The 27,023-nt window shown below is 47.9% G+C and overlaps 1 protein-coding gene across 2 annotated transcripts; it reads left to right on the top strand.

Annotated features, from left to right (window-relative positions):
* Positions 1-1,042: 1,042 nt before the first annotated feature.
* On the top strand, positions 1,043-26,916 carry DTX2 (deltex E3 ubiquitin ligase 2). 2 transcript variants are annotated; one of them, XM_080982990.1, is made up of 10 exons: positions 1,043-1,170; positions 7,572-7,967; positions 10,169-10,787; positions 13,591-13,649; positions 16,347-16,481; positions 20,092-20,162; positions 21,042-21,200; positions 24,326-24,487; positions 25,160-25,249; positions 26,412-26,916. In XM_080982990.1, exons 2-10 carry the CDS (start codon positions 7,688-7,690, stop codon positions 26,634-26,636), a joined length of 1,800 nt encoding a protein of 599 aa, XP_080839116.1. In that variant the 5' UTR covers positions 1,043-1,170; positions 7,572-7,687; the 3' UTR covers positions 26,637-26,916. The 2 variants fall into 2 exon arrangements, with proteins under 2 accessions (XP_080839116.1, XP_080839117.1); XM_080982991.1 differs by lacking the exon at positions 16,347-16,481.
* Positions 26,917-27,023: the final 107 nt, after the last annotated feature.

Genomic DNA, 27,023 nt, shown 5'->3' with positions numbered 1-27,023 from the left:
GAATTCATATCACATCCTTCTCACAGTTATCAGCCTGAGAGATCCCGAAAGATGCCTTGAATCGTATTTCCCAAGCGCAAATTAGCTTTCAGTTGTGCCTTAATAAGCCCCTTCTATCTGTATGACCTTGATCCAACAACAGGATACAAAATAACTGCACAGCAGCTGCTGCTTATCTGCTATTCATTTTTGTTTTGTTTTTAAAGCCTTGCAACTCAGAGAAATCCTTTTCAGCCTGAGGGATACATGCCCTTCTGGGCAGCCTTGAAAGCGTAGGAGCTTTCACACCCCCCCCATAAAATATCTGAGGGAGCTGCTCTGCACCCCAAGGTGAGGGCATTGTCATTCAGATGGTGTGTGTTGAACCGCAACTAGTGATTGATTATGTGGGGCAAGGCTTACCCGCCCCCCCCCCATTTTTTTTCCAAGTTGGCACCCCTGTTTCCAAGGGCTGGAGGCAGAGGCAGAAGCAAAAGTGGGTTCAGCAATGAGTGCAAATTTTACTTGTGTACCCTAGGCTAGTTTCTACACACACACACATGTAAGGAGAATCTGCTGATTCCCCTTACCCAGACTGCATTAAAGATATTGTTAGGAGAACCTGCTTACTCAAACTGTATTAAGAATGTGTCAAGCATGGTTGTGCAGGAAAAACTCAGCCTTGAGCTAGCCTGATAGAGAGCAGTAGCTGTTTTTAATCGCATCTAATCCAGACCACAACTAACAATATGACAACATCCCTAATCCAGGTTGTTATTATTATGATTGCAACCACCACCAGCACTCTTGCAAAGGTCCCTTCCAAAGGAATCACCGCCACCACGTGGGAAGAGGCGGAGGGGCTGCAGCCCTTCCCACTTCCCGAGACTACCCTTCCCAGGACGCACCGCGGCACGCGCGGCGAGCATGCGTGGTTCGGGGACGGGGCGCGGAATGGAATGGAACGCTTGTGCAGGAAAAAGAAGAGTCGTTTCAGCGGGGAGGGAAGGAAAGACTACGACCCCCATGATGCTGCTCGGCAGCGAGGAGGCGGTGCCGATGACGACAGCGGCGGCGCATGCGTGCTTACTCACTCTGGCTGAGGCGGAGGTGGCCGAGAGGAAGCAACGGCAGGAATAGCAGCGGCGGCAGTAGCAGCGGCAGCGAGGAGCTTCCTGGCAGCGGCCTCCGGTGAGGGGCTGGGAGGGCGAGGCGGCTCAGCCCCACTCGCACGTCGGGAGGTGGGGCGGTTTTTGGGGGGGGGTTGAAGAGTTTTGGGGGCTGAGAGGTCTGGGGGGCTTGGGGAGTTGTTTTGGGGGGGTTTCGAAGTGTTGCGGGTCGGAGGGAAGTGGGTTGAAGGGCTGAGGGGGGCATTTTAGGGGGTCCACGACCCCTCGTGCCTTTCAGTCTCCAGTAGAGCTTTTCAGGGTTTTTAAAAAATTAAAATAAATGGTGTTTTTTTAATAAAGTGGAATTTCTGAGAAAATTGGGAGCGGCTCTTTAATAACGTGACATCTTTCATTTCCTCCCAGAAACTCGGGGTGGGGCCGTTGGTGTTTGTGGTCTCCTGTTTTCTCTTTCCTCTCCTGTCCATTTTACCCTCGCAGCCCCCCCCCCCCGCCCGGTGAGGTAAATTAAGACTTCAGAGACGGAGAGAGTTACTAAGCAGCCAGGTACTTGCCCAAGGCCGGCCACCCACCCACCCACTGTGATTTCTTTCTTTCTTTCTTTCGCTAAGTGAAGACCTCTTAGTCTTCTCTCGCCACTCCTTCTAGCCCAAGGACGACTCTCAAAACCTGTAGGTTGTGGTTTATTCATTTATTGTATATTGTATTTTTAATAAACCCTGCCCTTACTTGAAGGAGGAACATAAGGTAAGCAGAGGAAGTTTCACTTCTTCTGTCCCCTTGCCCCACGAAACCATTGTGCAAGGGAGATCAGCCCTGTGTGGTTAAAGTGTCTGACAGGGGCCAGCAAACTTTTTCAGCAGGGGTCCGGTCCACTGTCCTTGTGGGGGGCTGGACTATATTTTGGGGGGCGGGGAAATGAACGAATTCCTATGCCCCACAAATAACCCAGAGATGCATTTGAAATAAAAGGACCATTCTACTCATGTAAAAACAAGCTGATTCCCGGACTATCCGCGGGCTGGATTTAGAAGGCGATTGGGCCGGATCCGGCCTCTGGGCCTTAGTTTGCCTACCCATGGACTAGGACCTGGTTTCAAATCCCCATGAAGCTCACTGGGTGACCTTAAGGGCCACTCGCTTCCTCTTAGCCTAACCTACCTAACAGGGCTATTCCCCCCCCCCAGCTGGAACTCACAGGAACTCAGTTCTGGCACCTCTCATGTGGACGCCATTGCTGTTATAAGAGAACAAGGGAGGCGTTCATGGTGATTTCCGGCACCTCTTTTTCTAGAAAAATAGCATTGCTGTGATGATTACAGTAAAGTGGGAGGGGAAACCATGTGGACCACCTTGAGCTCCTTGGAGGCAAGGTGGGGTATAATTGTAATAATGATGATGATGTGTGACCCAGGGATACCCAGTGGGCTTCAAGGCTGACTTGAGAATTTGAACCCAGGACCGCCTGGTCATAGGCCAGAACTCTATGGGGAGGAGGGGGGTAGCTGAGTGGTGGCCTCTAGATGTTAGACATCCAGCTCCAATCATCTGTTACTGTTGACCATGCTGACCAGGGCCAATGGAGATTGGAGTCCGACAGCACATTGGCTGCCTTTAATACACCACTCATTGCTATAGTCACCTGCCTGGAAAATGTTGGGCTTGTTTTAGGGGTGCTTTAATGGTCCCTTGGGCAAGGTAGCGTTCCTTTAAGGATTCAGGCTTCTCTTGGGGGAGGTTTGGTGTGCTTGTGCTAAGGCACGCATTCTATGGTGCAACTTTTCTTCTACAGGAAAGCTATGTGGGTGTGGGATGGGTATTTTGGGGTGTTGTGGTTTCCCCTCCCAAGTAAGGGGGGCTGCTGAGTGATCAGAGCTGTTGGCAAAATTGTGCATTGGGAAGTAAGTTCCCCCCGCCCACGGGTGTGGGTATATATGTTTGTGTGTGAGGGGTCCTCCTTATACAAGAAAAGTATACCCCTAAGTCCCTTCTGCTGGGGAAGGTTTCTCAACTTCGCCAAGCTTCCAGGAGGCATTCCATTGGCAGTTGGTTGGAATCAGGATGCTAGGCTAGGTAGGTTTTTGGTCCGATCCAGCGGTGTGTTTCTTACTGTCTTAGCAGGGTTGCCTTTTCTTGACAGAGGTCACCAGGCATCTGAGGTCTAGCCACTTTTCACTTGAGGGGTCTGAGCTGCAAGAATCTATCACCCTTCGAGTAAACAGGCCTGCCTCTGGGGTGGCTTGCTGTTTGGCTGACTTGATACCTAACTTTATGGTCCTAGACAGCTATTCCCCATGCTGGAAATTTAATGGTGGGAAATTCCTCTCCTTTATCATTCACATGTCAACTAATCTAATTGGGGAAGGATGAGTAATAACTTTGTGTGTATACGTGAGAGCAGAGGGGATAGATGTCATCCAGCTGTTTCTCAGCACCTCTTGTGTGTCATTCTCGGCTCCATTTACTTACATTGGGTAATCATTCCATGTTGCTAGAAAGGCATGTGGAACTGCTTCCCCTACATTTAATACCCACCCCAACACCACAGGCCTTAGTGGAGTATTTGCATGTTTCTGGACTTCATTTTCTTCCACATCTCCACAGTGTTGCTGGAAGTGGCTTCTGCAATTTGCCTGTGAATGGGTGGACCCTCTTCGTTCTCTTGCCAGGGTTGTTATGAAGAGCGACAAAATAATCACAGTACTCTAAATTTCTCAGAGTGGGTTACAACATCCGAACACAGCACAGTATTAAAAAAAATTTAAAGCGACTTACACAGGTGGGTCCTGAAAACACATAGCTCAGGTGTCTTAAGCCAGGGTTAATTCAACATTTTCCAGAAACTGCTGAATGAAAGTGCCAGATGTACCTCTGTGGAGGAGGAGTCACACAATTTAGGCGCTGCCACCCCCACTCTTAGCTTCTGCAGAACTACTAAGGGGCTCCTGCCCATCTTAGCAACTGAGAGGGTCTGCAGGGAATGTGGTAGTCTTTCAGTTATTTGGGGCCTAAGTCATTTAGGGATTTAAACACTACTGTGAGCACCTTGAATTGGGCCTGGAAATGCACTGGTAGCCATTGCAGCTGTTTTAGAACAAGGGTTATATGAGATCTAAATGCAATCCCAACCAGTAATCTGGCTGCAGCATTTTAGACCAGCTGAAGTTTCCTTCCAAGGGTAGCCCCATTAAGGGAGAGTTCAACCCTTTCCAAAACAGACAACCAGTCTAATTAAAAAAAAATAAAATACTGAAAGAGTGTTCTTTTGAGCCCTTAGGCAAAATCATATGTAAATACCAGTAAGTGGAAGCATGCATCAGAAATGTGAAATGGCCAAGGCTCTCGAGTGCTTGAAAGTGTTCAGCAGCAAACTAGTGCTGGTCACTTTTAAACCCTCCGTAGCTGGGGTGGGCTAATACTGTGGCCCTTTGGATGTTGTTGACCTCCAGTTTCCATCAGTCCCAGCTAGCGTGACCAACAATCAGGGGTGATGGGGGGTTGTACTGCAATGTCTGGAAGGCCACGAGTTCCCCATCTATGTTGAACCGAAGATGAGACTGTTCTCGGAAGGCCCTCAAGGCCATCTTGATAGTCAAAATAACTTTGAAACTAATTGGTAGTTGTTGCAAGAATGCGCTCACACATGTATGTTCACTTGCTTGGATATCTGCTAATTGGCTTGTTTTGGTACTATGTTTTTCTGTGGGCCCTGAGATCCTGGCTCTGGGCCCAGAGAGGGGAGTTATCTGCGAGCCTTGGATAGTTGCCACCAATGCCCTCAAGGGTCAGGTGGGTTGATGGGAGGTTCTGGCCAAGCTGACATATGCAGCTTCTTTTATAAGTAATGTATACATGTCTATCTGCGTGTGGACAAGTCATGGCGACTTTTTGTTGCTGCTGTGTTCACCCCGTGACTGTAAAGGCAGCAGGGCTCTTTACTCCATGTTGCAAGTTTACACCTTTCTTTAATAAAGCACTGGAACTGGCCGCTTTAGTGTTTTTAAGATCCTCCTTTGGTATCCCTGCACCAGACTACTCCCACAAGCCCCACTTGGTGCTTGCAGTTTGGGACACCATCCCTTCTCTTGAGGCAGGAGTGCACTGTGTAGTTGTAGCAGCAAATGATGAAGCAAAAGCAAAATGCCCAAGTGCATTTTAGATATATAGTGGTATCTCTGGTTATGTACTTAATTCATTCCAGAGGTCCGTTCTTAACCTGAAACTGTTCTTAACCTGAAGCACCACTTTAGCTAATGGGGCCTGCCGCTGCGTGATTTCTGTTCTCATCCTGAAGTTAAGTTCTTAACCCGAGGTACTATTGCTGGGTTTAGCGGAGTCTGTAACCTGAAGCGTATGTAACCTGAAGTGTATGTAACCCGAGGTACCACTGTACTTTAAACTGCAGCCTCCTTGAGGCAGGGGTCTTTCCTTTTATTGCTTTGTAAAAGTGCCACCAATAAGGGGCATCAGGGTGCCTTTTATTTTTTTTAGCCCTCCAGGTTGACTCTCAATTGACCTACAAACCTAGGTTACTCAACAGTACCATTCTATGTAAGCTGGTTATATTTTGCTTGTATGCTGAGTTTCGAAGCAAAGTATTTTCTGAGGGGAGAAAACTCTGTGTTTTGATTTGAAAACAGCTTCTTCCACTCTTTACAGCACACAGCAAAAGCTTTGGTGACCTCTTTCCTCCCTCCTGGTGTCATTTGTTCACATTTGAGTTCAATGCATCCAGCTTGAAAGGGGGTGCATGTGCTGTCAGCTTTGGACTGGGGACCAGAGTTCATGGTCTCATGTATTTCACTAGCTATGACCTTGTGGACCATTTTCTGACTCATAGCTTTTTTCCTGCAAAGCTTTTGGAACAGGCTCCACAGCTCTCCTGTTTCCTTGAGGAACAGTGAAAGCAAAACGGATACAAGAATAAAACCGAAACCTTCTGATCTTATAAAATCAGCCTGCATGAAAGCCTTTGTGCCATTGGTTAGAAAGATACCACCACCACCCGCTCTTTGTCCACACATGCTGGGCCCAGTACAACTGATCTTTCCTCTTTGCCCTCCCAACAGCCCCAGGAGAAGGAAGCAGTTCTTTTGTGGAGCCTCTCTGCTTTGAAAGGGAAAGCTTTCTTTCTGAGCTTGTCCTAGATTCTTTCCTGGGTGGAAAAAAAACCTGGTTGTTTGACCTGCTTCTTCCTTGTTCCTACCTCCTTTCCGAGTGCCATGCAGGGCTGATGCTGTCAGAGACAGGGTTCTTGGGCAGCAGTTGGAAAGGGCAGAAGGAGGCTTTGCCTGTGTGCTTGTAGCAACTGTCAAAACTACTTGTTGCCACCAGCAGCCAGAGGCTTCACCCACATGAAGCCATGTTCCCAGGCTCCTACATGAACCAAGCAGACCAGAACAATCCTAGTAGTTTGGGGTTTGTTTGTTTTTTAATTACCTGCTTTTGTGTTGTTACTTGATCTTCCCATAGGGACAGAGGACGAATTCATTCTGTCCGCTTTCCACAGTGGTGCAGTTGTGGATTGGAACATAGTGTGGATTTGTTTGGATCTTTGCAGTGCAATTTCGGTCCATGCAACATATGCACAATACAGTGGTACCTCTAGTTATGTATTTAATTCATTTTGGGGTGCTGTGTGCACCCCGAAAAATCTGTAACTAGACATGCCACTTCTGCGCATGCTCGTGGCCCTGTAAAGCGCTTCTGCGCACGCGCACAGAGCTCTTCTACGCATGCTTCCGGCTTTGCCGAGGCCGTAACCTGAAGTTTCTGTGACCTGGAGGTTACGCAACATGAGGTACCACTGTGTGTGTTTGTATTTTTTAAAGTATTTTACGGGGGGCAGGGTAGAGATTCAAAAAATGTGTACATTGCATGCAGAGTGTGCATAAAAAGGAATTTATAATTTAAATGCAGATGTTTTTGTGCATTCTTTCATAAACACCACACAAGATGGGACAAATTGAGTGCCAGTGAAACTGAAAATGAAACTGAAAATGGGCAGAGTTACGCTGATTCAGCTCAGCTCTAACCTTCCACTCATTTTTATTTTAATTCAAGAGTCTATTATGAAGTTAAAATAAGAATGCAGTAGGAAATATGAAATGATGATGAAGAAGAAGAAAACTTGCCCCTCATTCATCATTATTTTTAGGAACATAGGAAGTCAGATCATTGGGTCCATCTAGCTCAGAATTGTCTACACTGACTGACATTGACTTTCCAGGGTTTCAAGCAGTGGATGTTCCCAGCCCTACCTGAGGTTGAGCCCTGGGACCTTCTACATGCAAAGCAAATGCTCTAACCACTTAGCTGAAGTCCTTCTGTTCTTGCTCATATACCATTGTATTGGTAGAGGGTGATATTACCATGTATACTGTATTTGTTTGGCACCCACTTGTTTGAACCTTGAGTAACAACACAGAGTCTCAATGCTAACATTTCCCCCCTTTTAACTTGCAGATGTGACAAGCTGCTGTTGCCAAAGATGAAAAATTGAATTCTGACTTGACACCATCCCGAACCTTCCATATTCCCCCCACTTTTTTTTTGGAGGAAGGGCAAAAAGCCCATTGAAGATGGCAACTTTGCCAGGTACCTCCGCCGGGCCTCCCCCGTCCCTGCCAGATCCAGGAGTGGCCGTATGGGAGTGGCAGGATGAGTTCGGCAGGTGGAGGCCGTACCCAAGTGGCGTGTGCAGCTACATTGAGCAGTCCTTCCAGGCTCTCATGGCAAAAGGGAGGCAGTCGCTGCCCTCCTGGCCTGCCAACGGCAGCATTCCTTTGGGGCAAGCGGATTCCACGCTAGCACCTTACATCATCGACATACCGAATCTCACGCAGTTCCGGCAAGATACAGGTAGGAAAGTGGCTGTGCCAGCTGGCCTGGGTGTGACTTAGCAGTGGCCCTTCTCATAACACTAGAACTCAGGGACATCCGATGAAGCTGGATATTCGTAGATTCAGGACAGAAAGAAGGAAGGACTTATTCTCACAGCACTGAGTTAAGCTATGGAACTTGCTCCCACTGGAGGCAGTGATGGTCACCAATCTAGATTGCTTTAAAAGAGGATTAGACCAGGGCTGGATGAGATTATGTAGAGGCGAATACTGTAGGGCTGGGCAATATCTGGTTTGCAACATTGTGATATATCACCAGATAAACATCACAGTATCTATCATGATGGCTCAAATAAGGATTGAGCTGTGTAGAGTTGAAGCATTGGCTGGCTTCATGGTGTTTCCCTCATCGTGATTTTTGCATCACACACACACACAGATACAGATACACGTCATGATTTGCAATATATTGACCAGGTCTAAAATTATGAAACCGTTATCACAATACAGACGTCAAAACCGTTTTGGATGATGTATCAATATATCGCCCAGCCCTAGTGGGTAATATCCAACAAAGTCATACTCGAAATAAACCCATTAAAATGGATGGCTTAAAGTTACCAAGATGCACCAATTGCCTACTTAGAGTAGGACAAACAATGGGTGTGGGTGTATGTATGTATATATATATATATATATATATATATATATATGTACACACACAAACACACACACACATAAAAATTGGGGGGTGGACAGGAAACATAGCAGGAAATGCCTATCCACAAAACTTTGTAATTGCAATGTAAAAAAACCCAGGCAATCTGGGCTGTTCATCAGAAGCCAGAGAGAATGGCAGGAAATCTTCCTTCCTGAGTTTCTGAACATCTTTGTAGAAGGGAGCAACAGATGCAAAGTCAGGCCGCAGGAGTGTGGCGCTTCAGCTGTCGGCAGTGGACAGATTAGCAGATTAGCAGATGTAGGGGTAGCAAACACTCTCTGGTTGCTGCTGGACTACAGCTCCCATGATCCCTGGCCATGTTGGCTGAGGCTGGTGGGAGTTGGAGTCCAGGAGCATTTAGAGGACATTGTGACTTGAGCCCAGGCTGCCTGAAAGGTCCCATCTCCATATGTGAACCTGCTTGGGTGCTAAGATCCTCAGGTAAGCACCTTCACTCTGTCCCATCAACATCAGAGGTACAGCAGGTCCACAGGAGAAAGCCTTTTTTTTGTGGCTGCTCCCAGGTTGTGAAATACCCTCCCAAGAGAGGTCAGACTGGGTTCCTCTTTGTTACCCTACCACCAGTAGGCCAAGACCTTCCTGTTCACATGGGCCTTTGGAAACTGAGGTGCAGACCATGCTTACCACTGGGCTGCTGTCAGGGCAAACCCAGTGTTAACTGCTGTCTCTAAATGTGTTGTGATATATTTTGACTATTGTTTTCAACTAGGTTGGTTTTATTATTATGTATTTAATAATGATGTTTTTAAATGTTGCAAGCTGCCTTGAATCCCTACTTGGGAGAAAGGCAGGATAGAAATACATTAAATAATAGAGGAGCTGAACAAGAATGCAGGTCAGTGTTGGGTCTTCTGTTCTCTGTTATTTAGATTAAGAGTTACAGGTGTCTCCAACCTGGAGGAGGAGGAGGAATGTTCCTTTGGCCCCAGGATCCCTTTCCTCTTCACAGTAGGGTTAGCCAAAGTGGCATTGTTGGACTCCAACTGCTATCAGCACCAGCCTGCATGGCCAGCAGAGAAGGATGATGAGAGCTGTAGCCCTACGACACTTAGAGTCCACTACATTCTCTGTTCCTGTCTTGCAGGAACATCGTGTTCAGGGAGACTTCTGTTATGAGCTGAAGAATTTAGCTGGTTATGTCTCAGTCAGTCAACTGAAGGAGAAGAGCCTTAAGGCACAGAAACAACGGGACTGTTAATCCCGTGTCCAAATACACAGGACAATGCATCAGAGCCCAAGAACCCATTCCAGCCTGACAAGAGCACTCAAGGTTGGAGCAAAGCATAGTCATTGAAGGGTGTAGCCCTGAGGACTGGGCGATTTGCCAAGCCTTGGGATACCAAAATACTCCAGATCATTAAGATCAAGTGTTTTCCTTAGCAACTGGGGCCTGGACCTCTGTCGAAAGATGCAAGGCTTGTTCCTTACCATTGTTCCTCATCTTACAAATTGCTGGTACCCCTTTTCTCTCCTTGTAGGGACTATGCGCTGTGTGCGCAGACACGTTTTCCAGTTGGATTCAGCCCCTGGGCAGGGAGTCGTCTGGGAGTGGCAGAATGATGACGGCGGTTGGTTCCCCTATGAGATGACCGTCTGCATCTACCTGGAGCAAGCCTTCACGGTCAGCACCCCCCAGGCAGATCTTGGGCTCTTTGGCTACAAGTACAGCATCGATTTCGTCTCACAGACCCAGACCAACAAGGCCACGGGCTACCAGCGGAGAATCCGGAGGCGGGTGGATTCTCCCTACCCAGTCACCACAGTGACGGGGCCTCCTCATTCAGGACCCTCATGCACATGCCAGCAGTGTTTGTTGAACAGTGGGACTGGCCCCATTACATCACGGTTCCGGCACTCCATGGTGAACCTCCCTGGACCCTCCGCCGGAACCGCTCCCAGACCCTCTGCTGGGAATCTGGGGACTGGCAGGACAGCGGGCCTCAGTTCCTCTCTGGTGGGCTTTGTGCCTTATAACAAGCCAGCCCTGTCCGGAGCACGGTCGATGCCAAGGCTGAATGTACACAGTGCCGGGGCAGCACCGCAGTCCGGAGCCGTCGCTGGGCCAAGCCCAGCAAACACCACATCAAAAGGAGTCAGGTGAGCTATGTTTGTTGATTTACTCTTGAGTTGCTAACATCCTTTCTAAGCCAAGGGTGGGGAGCATCAGGCCTGCGGGCCAAATCTGGCCCTCCAAAACTCTGTATCTCAGCCTTGGGACTCTCCCCCAGGCCACCCCCCTCTCCCACTCTGCTTCACAACCCACCAATAGCTTTGTCCTGTGCAAAATTGTGTGTTCTCTTTTCACATCCAACCAGGTTAGACAGTCACTATGTTTTCTGGTATTAAATTCCATACTTCAGCTATGTGTTGTCTGAATTAGGACTTCCTTTTGTCCTGAATCTTCCACCCTTCATTGGATGTCCCTAGGTTCTCATATTATGAGAGAGGGCGAGAAAAGCATGGATCCTGTAGGGGGGTGGGAAGCAAGTTGTCACTGTGATTAGGATAAAAGTATGTTTAAGGCTCTGTTTATTAGGATGAGGCAGTTGCATTGGAGAAGCCAGACTCTTCTGAGCTGATCAATTGGGTGTTCTGCTTACGTGCAGCTTTTATAGAGAAAGCAAATTCATCACAAGCCATGCACAATTTCTTTATATCACACTCTCCCCTCCACCCCAACTCACCTTTTTTTTCTGAACGAAAAAGACCCGGAATGTTATAGCCTTTCCGGTGGGGGAGTTGTTCCACCCGCCTGATGGTTTTGACTGCCCTTATTCTGCACCTTTTCCAGCTCTGCAATAAACTTTCTTAGAAGCGTCAACCGGTATTCCATGTGTGGTCGTGCCACAGGCATTATGATATCAGCAAGGTGTAGAAGGTGTCAGGCCCTTTCCTAATTATCCCCAACATGGGGTTTTCCTTTGTCTCTGCTTCTGCACACTGGATTCAGGTAGCAGGAGATGGAAAATATTCCCTCTGCCTGAGACTCTGGAGTGCCACTTCCAATCACTGTGAACCCACTGCTGATGGTTCCCCCCTCTCTCTTGAATGGCGTTGTTTATCTGCTGTACAAGAGCCTCTGAAGCCTGCAGCTGAAATAATGTCAATCTCCCAATCTAATATTTGTTGGAAAAGAGATGCAACTTCAGCACAGTGAAAAAATAAAATAGAATTGTTGATAGTTAGTGGACTCTCTTTCAGCCCAGGGGTGGGGAACCTCCCTCCCAGGGGCCAAATGTACCCCATGCCCAGTCCCCTCTAACTGGCCCTTATTACTCCTAAGGCCACAACTCTTACCGGCCCAGCTTCACATCCTCCTTGAGGGTTTCTGCCTGATTGAAATGTAGCTTTAAACTCTGATCGTGTCTTTTTCTTGCCTGGATGGAAGATAGTGTGGGGTACCTGAGTGTGAAGAAACTAGCTTCCTGTAATAATATAAAAATCACATTCATTGTTCCACACACTTTTGCCTCTGGCCTCATCCAGCACTGGTATGTGACCCTCGGAAGCTTGCTCAGAAGGGTATGCAGCCATTAAGTTTTAAAAAAGGCTCCTCACCCCTCTTGTAGAAAATGCAGGGTTAAATCGTCTGAGCTGGTATCAGGCAGCTTCCTACGTTCCAGTGACTCTTTCCTTCAGGACACAATCTTACCGGCTGTCGGGCATTTGGGTAAGCCATGTTGACTGCAACATGCTCTTATGCTCTCTTGGTGGCATGGGTTCACACATTCGGATGCAAGTATTTAGTATCCAAGTGATTCACCCTGCGTGTGTGAACTGGCCTTCAGGTTAGGGTCACTGTATTGCTGCTGCTGCTGCTCTTTATGAGGTGTTTAGACTTCCTCTTTCACTTGCCTGTGCTAAGTGGGGATCAGGCCTTGAAGGTGATGCTGGTGTTTGGGGGACTAGGTAGAAGCTTAAGCTGTGGAAAGGTCCTGTTTCAGCACCAGCAGACAGCCCTGGGCAGCTTTCCTCCACATAATAGCCTCCTGTCGGAAGTGTGTAATTACTTCTGTCCGGGCTCACATACTTGAAGCTAGCAAAAACCCACCTTCAAACAGAATATTCCCATGTATGTGATTAAAGGAAATCTGAGCAGCCAGCCATTGCTATCCAGCTCTTGGGCTGTGCTGTTTGTTGGTCAGCACCACAGATTAAAATATTTCTTATTTTTGTTAGATTTGGAAACTTTTCATTTTTTTGCGCACAGCAAAAAGCCCCCCTAGAGCTGCAGACAGTGTCTTTAATCTGACTGTGAAGGTTTTGTTTTATGAATCAGCCTAGATACAAAGCCAGGAAATACTGGATCAGATCAGAACTGTAGAGTTGTAAGGAACCAAAAGGATCATCTAGTCCAACCTCCTGCAGTATAGGAATTTTTGCCCAGCATGGGCTCGAACCCATGACCCTGAGATTAAGTCTCATGTTTTACCAACTGAGCTGTCCCAGCACTTGGTGGTGGTGTTGCAAGAAAACTTGGTATATCTTGAGCTGGAGTATAAGAAGCTGGTACTGGCTTGAAATTTAACTTCCTGAGAATCAGCTGTTTTCTTTTTCTAAAAAAGCAAGTTGCTGTGTGTGAGTGTTTTAAACTGGGCAGTACTTGTTGAAATCTCAGAAAGCCAATAATATATCCTGCTGAATAGGTTTTGCAGTGGTGGTGATGGAGTTGTGTATGCCTCATTTCCCCCATCTGATAAAATCACTATAAACTGTGCCCATGTGTACAGTTTGCTTGATTTATCCATGGTTGTAGGAGTCAGCTGTTCAGGGGGCCAAACCTTTTAGCCTAGAGCATGTACAGCCCTAGTTATGTCTGGTTCTCTTGCTTATTCCTTGTGGTTGCTATAATTATCCACTTTAAAACACATTCAGTAACATTGTCCTCTTCTCTCTCCAGTGTCCCAAAGCTACCAGTGAACATGTCCAGACACAGCAAAGTGAGCCAAGCTCTGGCAGGTAAATGGCTCCTGTTATTTCTTTTTGTTGTCCCCCCGCCCATGGCTTACACTGGCAACTGGGCTTACAAGGAACTGGCATCCTCATACCCGGTGCTGCTTGGGAATTCTAAGAAACAAAAAAGGTGCAGTTATGAAAGGTTCAGTCCACCATCTTGATTCAAAATGGCATCCAGTTGGCACAGACAAAAATCTGCTCCTTGATCTCAGGACCCATCAGGCAAAGTGTGGTTAAAATCCATGCAGGTTTGAGAGATTCAGTCTGCCATCTTGATTCAAAATGGTGTCCGATTTCATCCAAGCGTAGACAAAAACATGGGATTGTAGTCAGCTAGCTTTTACTCAGAGTGGACCCATTGAAATTAACCAACCTAAGTTAGTCATGGCCATTAACTTCAACTCTTGAGTAAAAGTTAGTTGGATACATTGATCCCAGAAACCATTATGCAAAAAAAAACAAAAAATGTTGCAATATCTCTTAGAGGTGTTCAGTTGCTTAGCAAAAAGACAAAATGGTGCCCTCACTGATGATGTGGGACTTCAACTCCCATCAGCCTCAGCCAGTATGATAAATAGTCAGGAATGATGGGTGTTGTAGTCCAGCAACCTTCTGGAGGGCCACAGGTTCCCTATTTTTAGCAGTTACCTGTGTCCTGTTAGGGTAAACATATTGCCTGCTTCTTCCTGAATGTCCCTAAGTCCACTTCACAAAATGAGGATTTCTGAATTCTCAATAGATTGTCTTTCCATACTTGATACAGTTTCCCCTCACCCCTTCTGCTTCTCAGAGGCTGCTACTGCTACTGGAGTTCAGACCATTGGTCCCCTTTCCCTGACAGAGGTATTGAGAAGACTGCCTTTCCGTAGTTAAAACCATGCCTAAGGCGGCTTACAACATGAAAAGATGTACACAATTGCAAAAGTACAAAAAAAGTAGACATAAGCAGAGAAAGTAAAAGCATATAAACAATCTGCACCTAAGTCATAATAAAATCTAAAATTAAAGATACAAGAAACTGTTATTAATAGTAGCAAGGTTAAGCCTCTCCAAAATTAAGTCATAACCACAACAAAAAACCCTAAACAATAACCCGCAGGCATCCTGAGAAGCAGGGCTTGAAGGACTCGCATCCAAAATAGGCCCTGGCCTCTTAGGCAGTCTCAGCTTTTGTAGCTGCAGTCAATCAGTCAGGACTTCACCCTCCCCAGCTAGGTAGCAAGCCAGGGAGCAGGGGTTGCAGGACTCACAGCCAAGATGTACCCCTGCCCCATATATTCCATAAGATGCTCGGACAATCTAATGGGAGGCTACAGTCCACAAATTCTCTTCCAGGTGCTATATGTTTTGAGTGCATACTACTTTCCCCTGTGGCTGGCTCTGTGCATTGTGAGAGTCTGCCTTAATTGGGCAGAGTCTCACTGCAATGAGGTGCAAGGAAGAAAAGCCCAGGAGGGTGTGGGGACACCCAGTGAAGTCATAAAATGGGAGATGGAGGGTGCACTTCTGGAATCCCCCCACCCTTAAAAAAGAAAGCAGGGTGTGGTCTTCTTTTTCTCCAAAATCTGTTCACCACCTATCCTTCCCTGACTCTGAAAAGCAGGTGGCTGGTCTCCAACAGGGGTGCTTAGGAACATCAATGAGTCTTGCTGCTTCTACATGCCTCAGAAACACTTTGCAGCTGCTGGGATGATATCTTGCCCATTTCTCGCTTTGGGACTTGAGTAGGCACTGCAGCAGCCCTCAGTATGGTTGTCATCGTGAGTGTAGGCCTCAGGACTCACATGAACTTGGAGCACCCTAGAATCCTCTGCCACACACAAATTCTGTTCTGTGTCATCGGCTCAGGGCTTTTCAGCAACCAGCTGAACTTAGGAGAGATCCCTTGAAAAACAGTGGTGTGTTTGTGACTTCTTGTCGTATTATGTATTAGTCTGGTTCAGATGACTTGTCTCAATCACTAGATTGAGAATGGACTGTACGAAGCCTTGCATGCCCCACCCTCTAAATCTCCAGCTTGATCGTGCTTTGTTGTTGTTGTTATTTTGTGAATGTTGGTTAGATCAAGCCACAGTTCCCCCAAGCTTGTATGTCACATGGAACTATTGCTCATTCTAAAGTAAAAATGGAAGCTTTTGCTTTTTGCTGAACTGAAGGCTGGGAGCCGGCATTCCCCGTCACCAGTAATGTGCTTTTCTGGGAAAAAGTTAGTTGGGAAAATTCCCCTGTGCCAATTAACCTTCCTCAAGCTTGTGCCTTCCATTTATTTTGGACTTCCAGTTCCCATCCGCCCTAGCCAGCATGGCCGCTGCTCAGATCTGCTGTGGCCCTCCAGATGTTGTGGGCTACAAATGCCCCATCCCTGATTTATGTGGTCATTTGAAGTTGGCAGCTGTGAACATGTCTGCTGCTTGACTCGCTTCCTTGCACCCCACCCCCCAAATTCCACCCTTTTGAGAGAAAGTGAGTTTCTAGGTGTCTCTGTCTTACCCATCTATATCCCCACCCCCTTCCAATACTGAATCACCTCCTTTTCCTTTTGTGCTTGTTTTATGATTTCTTTTTACATTGGTCAAATCAATTTCTCAAATCAAGGTTTCCTTGTGTTATTTCCTGGCAAATTGTGTGATGCAAATTTTCTTTTCGCTCCTCCTTCCCTCCCTTCCCCACCTTGCATGCTGATCTCGTGCCCCCCTGTAGGCATGATGGCCTTTCTGATGTCAGTCCCTGGATTCCCTGTGCACCTCAGCCTGGCACCTCAGCCCGCCAGAGCCCCTAGAGCCTCTAAAAAACACAGCTCAGTTAAGGAGGGGAGGAGGAGAGAGATCGCCAAAGGTAGCCCACTTGCTTGGATTCCTCAGGGGGGCGGGTTGTGGGGGAGATCTCCTCCCGGCTGCCGCCACCACCTCCTCCTTGCGGCATTCTGCTCTCCTTTCCTTCCTCCTTTCTGGCTTCTCTGGCAAATTGGATAGCTTTGGACGCTCTTTGGATGGCCTGGCCCTTGTCTGCCGCAGAGGGTCTTGACGCGATCTTTGCCTACATGCTGCTGCTTTGTAGTCTCTCCAGAATCTGCATGACATTTTCTAAAGCCGCCTCTGTGCTCCCAAACAGAGAAGTCGGGTGGTCTCCAGGCTTTCTATGCTTAGAAACCAAGGTACACACAAGAACGAAGGGAAGGGTGGGGAGGAGGAGGCTATATTTACAGTATCGGAGGCTCCTGTTGCAGCTTATCGGATTAGCCGAGGTTCACCTTCTGGTGGCTGACACAAAAACGGTCTCCGATGGTTAAACTGGTATTAGTAAAATGTTTTGGGCTGAACGGCGGCTCAGTGATACCTTGGTTGCAGCTGGGTTTCCCGGGTTTGCTAATGTGCATAATACTGACCCCCTTAAAAATGTTTGTGTCCTTTAGTCTTCGGGCTCATCCATCACGGCTCCTCTTAATTCGTTCATTTAGAAAGATTCTCAGATCACTTAATGATAAATCAAGTTCCTATTTGTTGCCATTGTGTTTGTTATGCTGAGACACATTTCCCTTTAGGGATGTAAGAAGAGCCTGCTGGATCAGGCCAATGGCCCATCTAGTCCAGCCTCCTATTCTCAAAGTGACCACCCAGATGCCCATTACGGGAAACCCTCAAGCAGGATCCAAGTGCAAGAGCCCTCTCCCCACCTGTGGTTTCCAGCAACTGGTATTTGGAACCGTTATTGCCTCCATCTGGCTCATCCTAAAAAGAAATTCCAAAATCCCTGTTTTGCCCAGCCCCTTTGCTTTCAGCCTTCTCCAACAGCTGGTGCCTTCCAGATATTTTGGGCTGCCAGACGATCGATGGGTGTTGTAATGCAAAACAACTGAAGAATCATAAAATCTTAGAGTTGGAGTGGTTCCCAAGATCATCTAGTCCAACCCCCTGCAATGCAGGAATCTCAGCTAAAGCATCCATGTCAGATGGCCATCCAGCCTCTGCTTAAAAGCCTCCCATGAGAGAGAGTCCACCACCTTCCAAGGGAGCCTGTTCTGCTGTTGAACAGCTCTTACTGTCAGAAAGTTCTTCCTGATGTTTAGCCTGAATCTCCTTTCTTGTAACTTGAATCCATTGGTTTGGGTCCTACCCTCCAGAGCCGGAGAAAACAAGCTTGCTCTATTTTCCATGTGACAGCCCTTGAGATATTTGAAAATGGCTATCATATCTCCTCTCAGTCTCTTCCTTTCCAGGCTAAACATACCCAATTCCCTCAACAGTTCCTCATAAGACATGGTTTCCAAGTCCTTGATCATCTTAGTTGCCCTCCTCTGCACACGTTCCAGCTTGTCAATAACTTTCTTAAATTGTGGGGCCCAGAACGGGACACAGTGCGCTAGCTGTGGGCCTACCAATTCGGAATAGATTGGTACAATTTCTTCCCTTGATCAGGACACTGTAATTCTGTTGATGCAGCCCAGAATAGCATCACATTTCAAAAGAGATATACTAGGGGGGTCGTTCCAATAGGGCAATGATTTCAGCATTACAGAAGCAATTATCCTCACCCCGTGTTGCTACCTTGGGGCTTTTCTCAACCCCACAAGAGGCAATTTTGGGTGGGGTGGGGGAAGAGCAGAGGGTGTCGTTGCAGAAAGGAAAGCTATTGGGCAGCACCTCCACTGGTGTGACTCCTTAGCTGAATCCCATCCACTGCTTTCTGATAGGTTTCCAGACATTTTTGGGCCACTGCCCTCTTGGTTCCATAAATTCATCCCCAGTGCCCTTTACCCTACCCTATAAAACAGGCATAGGCCAACTCTGCTCTCCAGCTCCTGTTGGACTACAACTCCTATCATCCCTAGCTAACAGGACCAGTGGTCAGGGATGATGGGAGTTGTAGTCTTAAAAACATTTGGAGGGCCAAGTTCGCCTATGCCTGCTATAAAAAGTATTATTCAGTAGGGCAGTTTGCACAACCCACTAAGGAAGATAATAATACAGTAACATTCAAGCCAGTTGCAATTAATTGCACATTTAGTTAAAAAATAAATATATGCAGAAATAGATGTATGTTCTGATCTAATATTGTAGCTAAAGAAGAGGAAGCAAAGAATTGTGCATGAAAAATATTTTTACTCAGTCTTGCCAACGACAGCATACAGGTGAAGGAAATTTAGAGCAGTATATATTTATATATGGGTACGTACCAAACATACACAAGTCTTTGCCTACTGTAGATGTACAGTAACTAATTTATAAGAAAATCAATAGCTGTTTATAATAATTGGCTTTCTTGTGACTTGCAAAGTCAGAATCATAAATACAAACAAATGTGACCAAAGGAAATAGCTTTGAAAGTGGTAAGAGCAGTAAAACAAGTACAAAGAGAGGAAGGGGCTTTGCTTTAGGCTCTAGACTGGTCAGAACCCACTGTAAAGAACCACTGTCCTAATGTTTTCTCTCTGCATTGCTCTGCAAACCCGCATTTTTGCATTTTCGGAGGTGGTATTCTGGATCCTTAGCTCTGGGCAGTTTGTGGACAACCCGCTTACCTCTCCTACCAGTAGCTTAAGGCACAGGTGGGGAACCTGTGGCCCCCTGGCTATTATGGGTCTTCATTCTCATCACCCCTCTAATCTGACCCCAGTGTCAATGGGGCGTTGCAGTCCAGCAAAATATGGGGAGCCACCCCTGGTTTAAGGGTAGTGTTGCATGTCACTGGCCAGCTGCATCTGCTCTCTGGGATGAGGGGAGAGGACTTTGTATATGTTCAGAGGTGCTCTTCTCCCCAGTAGACAACTGTAGCTTCCACAGACTTTTTTTTTCCAATGACTAGATCTCAATGCATTTTGAGATTACCTTTTCTTTCAAGGGGTACAATGGTAGGATGGTATTAAGAAGTCTCTCTAGGCAGGTGGTACTCTGCCCAGGTATTGGACCCTTCCTTACAGACCCACTGCAGGAGCAGAGCAAAGCTTTCGTCATCGTTACAAGTTGAGAGACCAAGGCCACGTTCACTGAAAGCACCTAGAGCTACAATTCATAGAGTTCCCTGGGAAGAGGGATTGACTGTTAACCTAACTGTGGAAATCGTAGCTCTGGGAGGGGAATAGGGGCCTCCTAACAGCGCCCTTAATAAACCACAGCTCCCATGATTGTTTAAAGTGATTTTATCACACTTCAAACATATGGTGCGAATGGCCTCTACCCAGCTCTTGTGCCCATCAGTGGAAACGACTCCGCCCTGCTCTGTGATCTTGTGCACGTAGCATTGAAGCGCTGGCTGCGACTGCTCAGAAATTACTTTTGCTGGATTTAACCTTCTTGCACCTTCTCTAACCCTTCCTCCTTGGCCTGTCGCCTTTACTTGCCTGTGGGCTGCTTGCTCCTATTGCATCTGCTGTCTCCCAAGCAGATTTGTGCCTTAGCTTAGGTTGATGTCTCCTTCTGTGCTTTCTCTCTTCTCCCTCTCTCTCTAGGTGGCTCCAGCAATCCTGAAGAGGTGGTTAAGAAGTATTTGGAAGAGCTGAATGCACCCCCTGCTGATGAGGTAAGCTGCAGAACGGCCCCAGGAGCCCCTCCAAGCTAGGAACGGAGCCCTCCCTAGAAACCAGGGGTGGGGAACCTCTTCCAGCCTGAGGCAAACCTCCAGGTGGTGGGTGGGGCCGGAGCCAAAAGTGGGCAGGGCAGTGAATGCAAATTTCTACAGTAGGCTTGTTTCTACACCCACCCACCCTCCCTTCTCTCTATCCTCCATCCAGGCAAGCCAGTGGCATGAGTTCAAGCAAATGTTCCAGCCAGGCAAAGCCACTGATGGCGGGTACAGAGCAGGGCTGGGGAGGGATGTGGCCTGGAGAGAGTTCTGAGGGCCAGGTGAAGAGGCTCGGAGGGCCGCATTTGGCCTCCATGCCTGAGGTACATCACCCCTGTTTAAAGTTGAGGGAGAATGGAAGGGGAAATGCAGCTTTCTTTATTTGTTAATTTTTGCTAAATCGGTTAAAGAAACATCACAATATAGGTTAGTTGTCAGGAGCCGGAGTCAGGCGTTAGGTCAGCGACAGCAAACACGTCCGTGAAGTTATTCAAAGGAAGCAAAACAGCTCAGGCCCAGTGAGCACAGCAACTCGTCCCTGTAGGTCTTGCCCCGATAAAGCAGTTGCGAGGATTAAAGGTCTTTCCCACTGCTCTCTACGGCTCCTCCTCTCCATGGTTTTTCCCAAGCAGTCGCAGATTGCGCACACAGCCGATCTCTCCTCTGCTCTTCATTTCTCTGCATGTCCTGGGAGACCGGGGGGGAGGGTAGCTGGTTGCGGCAGGAGGGGGAGACGTCCTGGCTTCTTCAGCAGCCTGCCTCCACTCTGCCTCTCGACCCTGCTCTTCTCCAGCCTCCTCTTCTGCTTTAGTTGAAACACTGATTCTCTCTGTCCAGGATTGCATCATCTGCATGGAAAAACTAGGCGCCCCTTCGGGCTACAGCGATGCCTGCGAGAGCAAGACGATCAGACCGGAGAGCGTGGGGAGGCTGGCCAAGTGCACCCACACCTTCCACCTCCTCTGTGTGCTGGCCATGTACACGAGCGGCAATAAGGTACTTGGTGGGTGGGGCAGGTTCATGTGCAGAAGCAGCTACCCTTTCCCTAAACAGCATGGTGTGCAGTTGCTGCTGAGGGTAATCATTATAGCAGGGATGATGCTGGTGCTCCAGCGAGGCGTAACCTTTAAGGTTGCTGGAAACTCAAGACCAGGGATAGGGGCAGAAGTCTCAATTCTCCAGCCGGCTCCTCCGGTACATCAGCTTCAGCGAATGCTCCATCTAGATTTCCATCAAGACACACATATCCCATAAGGATTTTAGCTCAGAAAAGAACCAGGCGCAGGTTTAAGGTTCTTGCATTAATTTACGAAGCCCAGAACAACTCATTAATATATCAATATCTTCACCCACAATTATCAATTTCTGTGCAAAAAAATCTCGCAAATGGTTGATTGACTGCATTGTTGGTCCTTGAGAGAAAAAGAGGCCTCAAACTTTAGAAACGCCCTCTTTCGATTTTAGAAAACTGCGAAATGTTCTAACTTGCTTGCTTGCGCCTATATCAAATGCCCTGGTTGTTTGGCTACAGGAAGCACCTTTAGCAAGAAACCGACTACTAAAATGAAGTATTATTATTGTGGTCCTGGTAATTTCCTGCTCCAATCTGCCCCTACAAAGTATCATTTGGACTCCTTATGCCTTATGTGGGGGATTCCCTGGTCCTGAATGAGGTAACCGTGCCCCTGAAGGACCAGGTGCGCAGCCTGAGAGTCATTTTGGACTCACAGCTGTCCATGGAGGCACAGGTTAAATCCGTGTCCAGGGCAGCTGTGTACCAGCTCCATCTGGTACGTAGGCTGAGACCCTATCTGCCCGCGGACTGCCTCGCCAGAGTGGTGCATGCTCTGGTTATCTCCCGCTTGGACTACTGCAATGCGCTCTACGTGGGGCTACCTTTGAAGGTGACCCGGAAACTACAACTAATCCAGAATGCAGCAGCCAGACTGGTGACTGGGAGCGGCCGCCGAGACCATATAACACCGGTCTTGAAAGACCTACATTGGCTCCCAGTACGTTTCCGAGCACAATTCAAAGTGTTGGTGCTGACCTTTAAAGCCCTAAACGGCCTCGGTCCAGTATACCTGAAGGAGCGTCTCCACCTCCATCGTTCTACCCGGACACTGAGGTCCAGCACCGAGGGCCTTCTGGCGGTTCCCTCACTGCGAGAAGCCAAGTTACAGGGAACCAGGCAGAGGGCCTTCTCGGTAGTGGCGCCCTCCCTGTGGAACGCCCTCCCACCAGATGTCAAAGAGAACAACAACTACCAGACTTTTAGAAGACATCTGAAGGCAGCCCTGTTTAGGGAAGCTTTTAATGTTTGATGTAACATAGTATTTTAATATTCTTTTGGAAGCCGCCCAGAGTGGCTGGGGAAACCCAGCCAGATGGGCGGGGTATAAATAATAAATTATTATTATTATTATTATTATTATTACAAGCATATAGCTGATGCATTTGCTGTTGAATCAATCCATCAAACTGATGGATGATTTAGAAGGATTGGGTCCGGCATCATTTTTGCTGCTCTTGTGTGCCAGTATCCATACTCAGCAGAGTTACATCTCAACGCAGCTCCTTCCTTGGAAGTGTCTTTGCGGTAGAAGGCACACACAGTAGGCAATGAACAATCATGGATGCCATAAAGATTCAGTCGAGTGTAGAGGTTTATTTGATAGGCATAAAAGCATATTGGTAGCAAATATATATAGGCATTCACCACTGCCGTGGTCAAGGCATGCTTAGAGTCCAACAAGAGTCCAAGACACTCTCTCTCTGCTTCTCTCACCAAAAGGCGCAAGCAAGAAACTCACATTAAGTTACGCAGAACCTTTGTTATCAGTGCTTCCCGTCATAATGTGCATGTCCAAAGAACAGTTCCCACAAAAAATGTCCTTGCATAGATAGAACAATCTCAGCCTTCTGCTGCTTCTTGAAACCACTTCTCTGTTCTTTTCTGTTTCTGGAACAAATGGTTCTCACACACAGAGAGAGAATATCCAAAATATGCATGTACCGATCCCCTAGAGACCCCTGGGAAAAAGGGGTTTGTAGCCCTTGGAGAGACATCCTCCTAACAACTCTCAGCACCTTGAACAAACTACGGCTCCTAGGATTCTTGGGGAAAGCCATGACTCTTTAAAGTGCTGTCACAGAGCTGTAAATGCATGGGGTGAATGTGACCTAGATGGTCAAGCAGCTCTGACTTTGTACAAGGACTTGCACCCCCAAACTCCTGTGGTTGCAAAGGGCTTTCTTTTTTTGCTGTGACCTATCTTCTTGCTGAGCAGTCCCCTCTCCCTCCCACTACACACACCCGGGAGTCAAAAAATTTTGCCTGGCCCTGGCCTTGGTAGCCATCAAAACTTGGCTCCCCTCCCTTCCTGTATTGCAGAGGAAAAGCAAATACATCCTCCTCCCAGAAGATAATGGGTGAAAAGAAAGGGCTATGGCTTAGGCGCAAAGCAGCTGTTTTGCATGCAAAAGGTCCCAGGTTCCATCTCCCATGGTAGGGCTGGGAGAATTCCTTGCTTGAAACGCTGGAGAGCCATTGCTGCCAGTCAGACGATGCTGAACTAGATGGGCTGTTGGTCTGACTCTGCATGAGGCATATTCCTATATTACTAAGTCTATATTACTAAGTGCCCGGTGCCAATTTGAAAGAGGTGCTCTCTGCCTCTTGTTGCCAGCTATAACAATGGCAGAAAGAACTCTTTCCTTCTGGCCATCAGAATAAAATTTCTGGCTGCCACTGGTGACCGTATTTGTGGGCTCAAGGAGAGTAGGCATGCCAATCTATGTAAAAACTGTTACAGTCGGAGTGGGGTTGAATAGGTGCTTCTGGGAACTTAAGGAGGTGAGTGATTGCAATCTCCTCCGCCCTTTGTGGTGTGCCTAGCACCACAGACAATAAGGGAAGTAAACTGGATCCCAGGGGTGGGATGCTGTGCTTCAGAGTTGTTCTCTGTAAGTATAAGCAAAACTTCTTTAAAAGGAATGGGGAGATGCAGGCAATATGGAGCCTGCCTCAAAAAATCCTGGGGCTCAGGCTCCCCACCCTGACACGTCCCCTGGTTCTCGGGGTTCTAAACCTTTCTTTGACCTGGTTTTTTACCTTCCAGGACGGCAGCCTCCAGTGCCCCTCTTGTAAGACCATCTACGGGGAGAAGACAGGCACCCAGCCCAACGGGAAGATGGATGTCGCCATACTCTCCGAGTCTCTCCCGGGGAATGAGGACTGTGGCTCGATACAGATCATGTACCACATTAACAGGGGCATTCAGGTGAGAAAGTTAGAATGGAATCATAGAGTTGGACCCCACAGATCATCTAATCCAACCCCCCGCTATGCAGTGGCGTCAGCTAAGGAAGAGGGGAAATCATAGCTCAGGGGTGGAGCGCCAGGGTTTGCATGTTGGCTACCCCTGACTGTTGGCATCCATCTGACTTGGGAGACAGTGGAGGAGTGTGCCTTTGGGGGTGAAGTCAAACCGCTGCAAGGTTGCAGCGCCTACTGTGGCTGTAGAGACCGGCATGGGAGAGACATGTCCTGTTGCAGCTGGGGCAGTTGAAGGCATCCGGTTGTGCTGCTGCAAATGCACCACGGCATTTCTTCTCTCTGCGCTCGTCCCAACAGCCATTCCTCCTCTGGTCACCGCTATGGGTGCACAACCTGACTGCCTGCAGGCACTGTGGACATCTGTGAGGGATTCCCACATATTGGGGTTGATGTTGCCAGCTTTCATGCCACATTTGCAGAAATCTTTGTAACTCAGAGTTGGTCTGCCAACAGGCCTGACTGACAGCATGCAAAGTACCCATCTGATACTTAACCAGCAACCCTTCCCACGTGTTCCTACACAGCACTGCCCCCTTCCTGCAGCCACCTCTGAAGCTAAGTGGGCAGTACAGCCAATGACTGGATTTCACATGTGTGACCTTTGTCTCCCTTCCAGGGTCCGGAGCACCCCAACCCAGGCCGCCCATATTCTGCAAGGGGCTTCCCGCGCTACTGTTACCTGCCAGATAACGAAAAGGGAAGAAAGGTATGATGGAGTCAGCACCTGCACTTACCTGTGGCAGTCAACTTTCAACAGTTAGAGGAGCTAGGAGGTCAGCCTTAGACAACCTGATGCACTCCAAGGGTTTTGGACTACAAGTCCCATCATCCCTAGCAAGGGCTGCTGGGAGCTGGAACAACTTAGGTCCAGGGTACCTCAGGGACTCTCCCGATCCCTTATATTCCAGCTCGAACTCCGGGATTATCTGCAGGAGCAGCTCTGGCTGCTCCCTGAGTAGGTGAGGCTCATTTGACAACAACAAGGAACTGAGCCTTTAGTGTCGTCAGCCCAGTACTGTGGAACTCACCACCACTGGAGATTCAGCAAGGGCCTTCTGTATTAATTTTTAAATGCCTGCTGAAAACTTTTCTATAAAACACCTGGAGGGCATTAGGTTGGTGAAGGCTGTAATAGAGGAGAGGGGTGAGCACAAGCTTATGTCTTCTTTATTGCCTGTATTTTAATAGATTTGCTTCTTATATTGTTCAGATTCTGTTAAAAGTTTGATTACTTTTAACAATAATATTTTATATGGTTTTAGCTTTTTGTATTTTATCTGTACCATGTTTTAATTAGTTTAAGTTCCATTGAGCCCCAGAATGAGGGAAAAGGCAGGATATAAATATTATTATTAATAGTAGTAGTAGTAATAATAAATGTAAGATGCAGTGGGGGACACTGGTAACTGTCCTGGCCAAAACCCCATCCAACACCAGGGACAGCTAAGAAAGGAGGTGAGATGTAAGGACTGGCAAACACCTCTCGATGAATGCAGAACAAAGCCAAATTAGAACTTCCCCATCGCTCAAATTCAGCTCCAAACGGCACCAGCTTCATAGAGACAGTTCACACTTACAACCAAGGTCCATTCGCCCACATGGTTGCAGGGTGCCATCTACTGCCATCTACCATCCAAAACTGCCATGGCCAAGACGGGGAGGGGTGCCCTCACTCTGATTTGGCTTCACAACAATGCATTGTCACTGGCAGCAGTGGCCTCCATTACGCCAACAAGTTCTGGGTGAGGGCAAAGCTTAACGCCCTCACTCTGATTTGGCTTCACGGCCACACAGTGTCACCAGCAGAGATGGCCTCCATTGAATCAGCAAGTCAGTTTTGAGTGACCTCCCTCCCTCCCTCTTGCCAGGTCTTGGAGCTCTTGAAGGTGGCCTGGAGGAGGAGACTGATCTTCACCATTGGGACGTCCAGCACAACAGGAGAAAGCAACACCGTGGTGTGGAACGAGATCCACCACAAGACAGAGATGGACTCCAACACCTCGGGGCACGGCTATCCAGACCCCAACTACCTGGACAATGTGCTAGCCGAGCTGGCAGCTCAGGGGGTCACGGAAGACTGCTTGAGATCCTGATCACCCACGTCAGTCGGATGGAGCCCGCTCCTGCACCTTCGGACTGCAGGCACCCCTCTCGAGGGTCGCCGCCGCTACAGCCAGTCGCCCCTGTTGCCTTAAGCTCGCTTGCCCCCCTTTCTCTGAGCAATAATGCTGTCTCTGGGATCGCCTGGTTGCAGGGAGGAGGTTTCTCTACTCCGTTTTGTATCTTTCTAAGGGCTTAGCCCAGCCTGAATGTACGCAGCGAAACCTTCTCCCCCCTGTATAGAAGAAATGCATAAAAGGACAGTGACTTTAACTCTCCCCTCGTTGCCTTCTTCCGCAATATGCGGTTGCCGATGGGGAGGCGGGGCTTGGAGGTGCCTTTCATGCAATGTGGGCTTGCCTGCTCTGGGTGGCAACCTG

The sequence above is a fragment of the Podarcis pityusensis genome (genome assembly GCF_964106645.2).
Source record: "Podarcis pityusensis genome assembly, chromosome: 15".
NCBI lineage: Eukaryota > Metazoa > Chordata > Lepidosauria > Squamata > Lacertidae > Podarcis > Podarcis pityusensis.
This window is presented reverse-complemented; position numbering and strand designations above follow the sequence as displayed.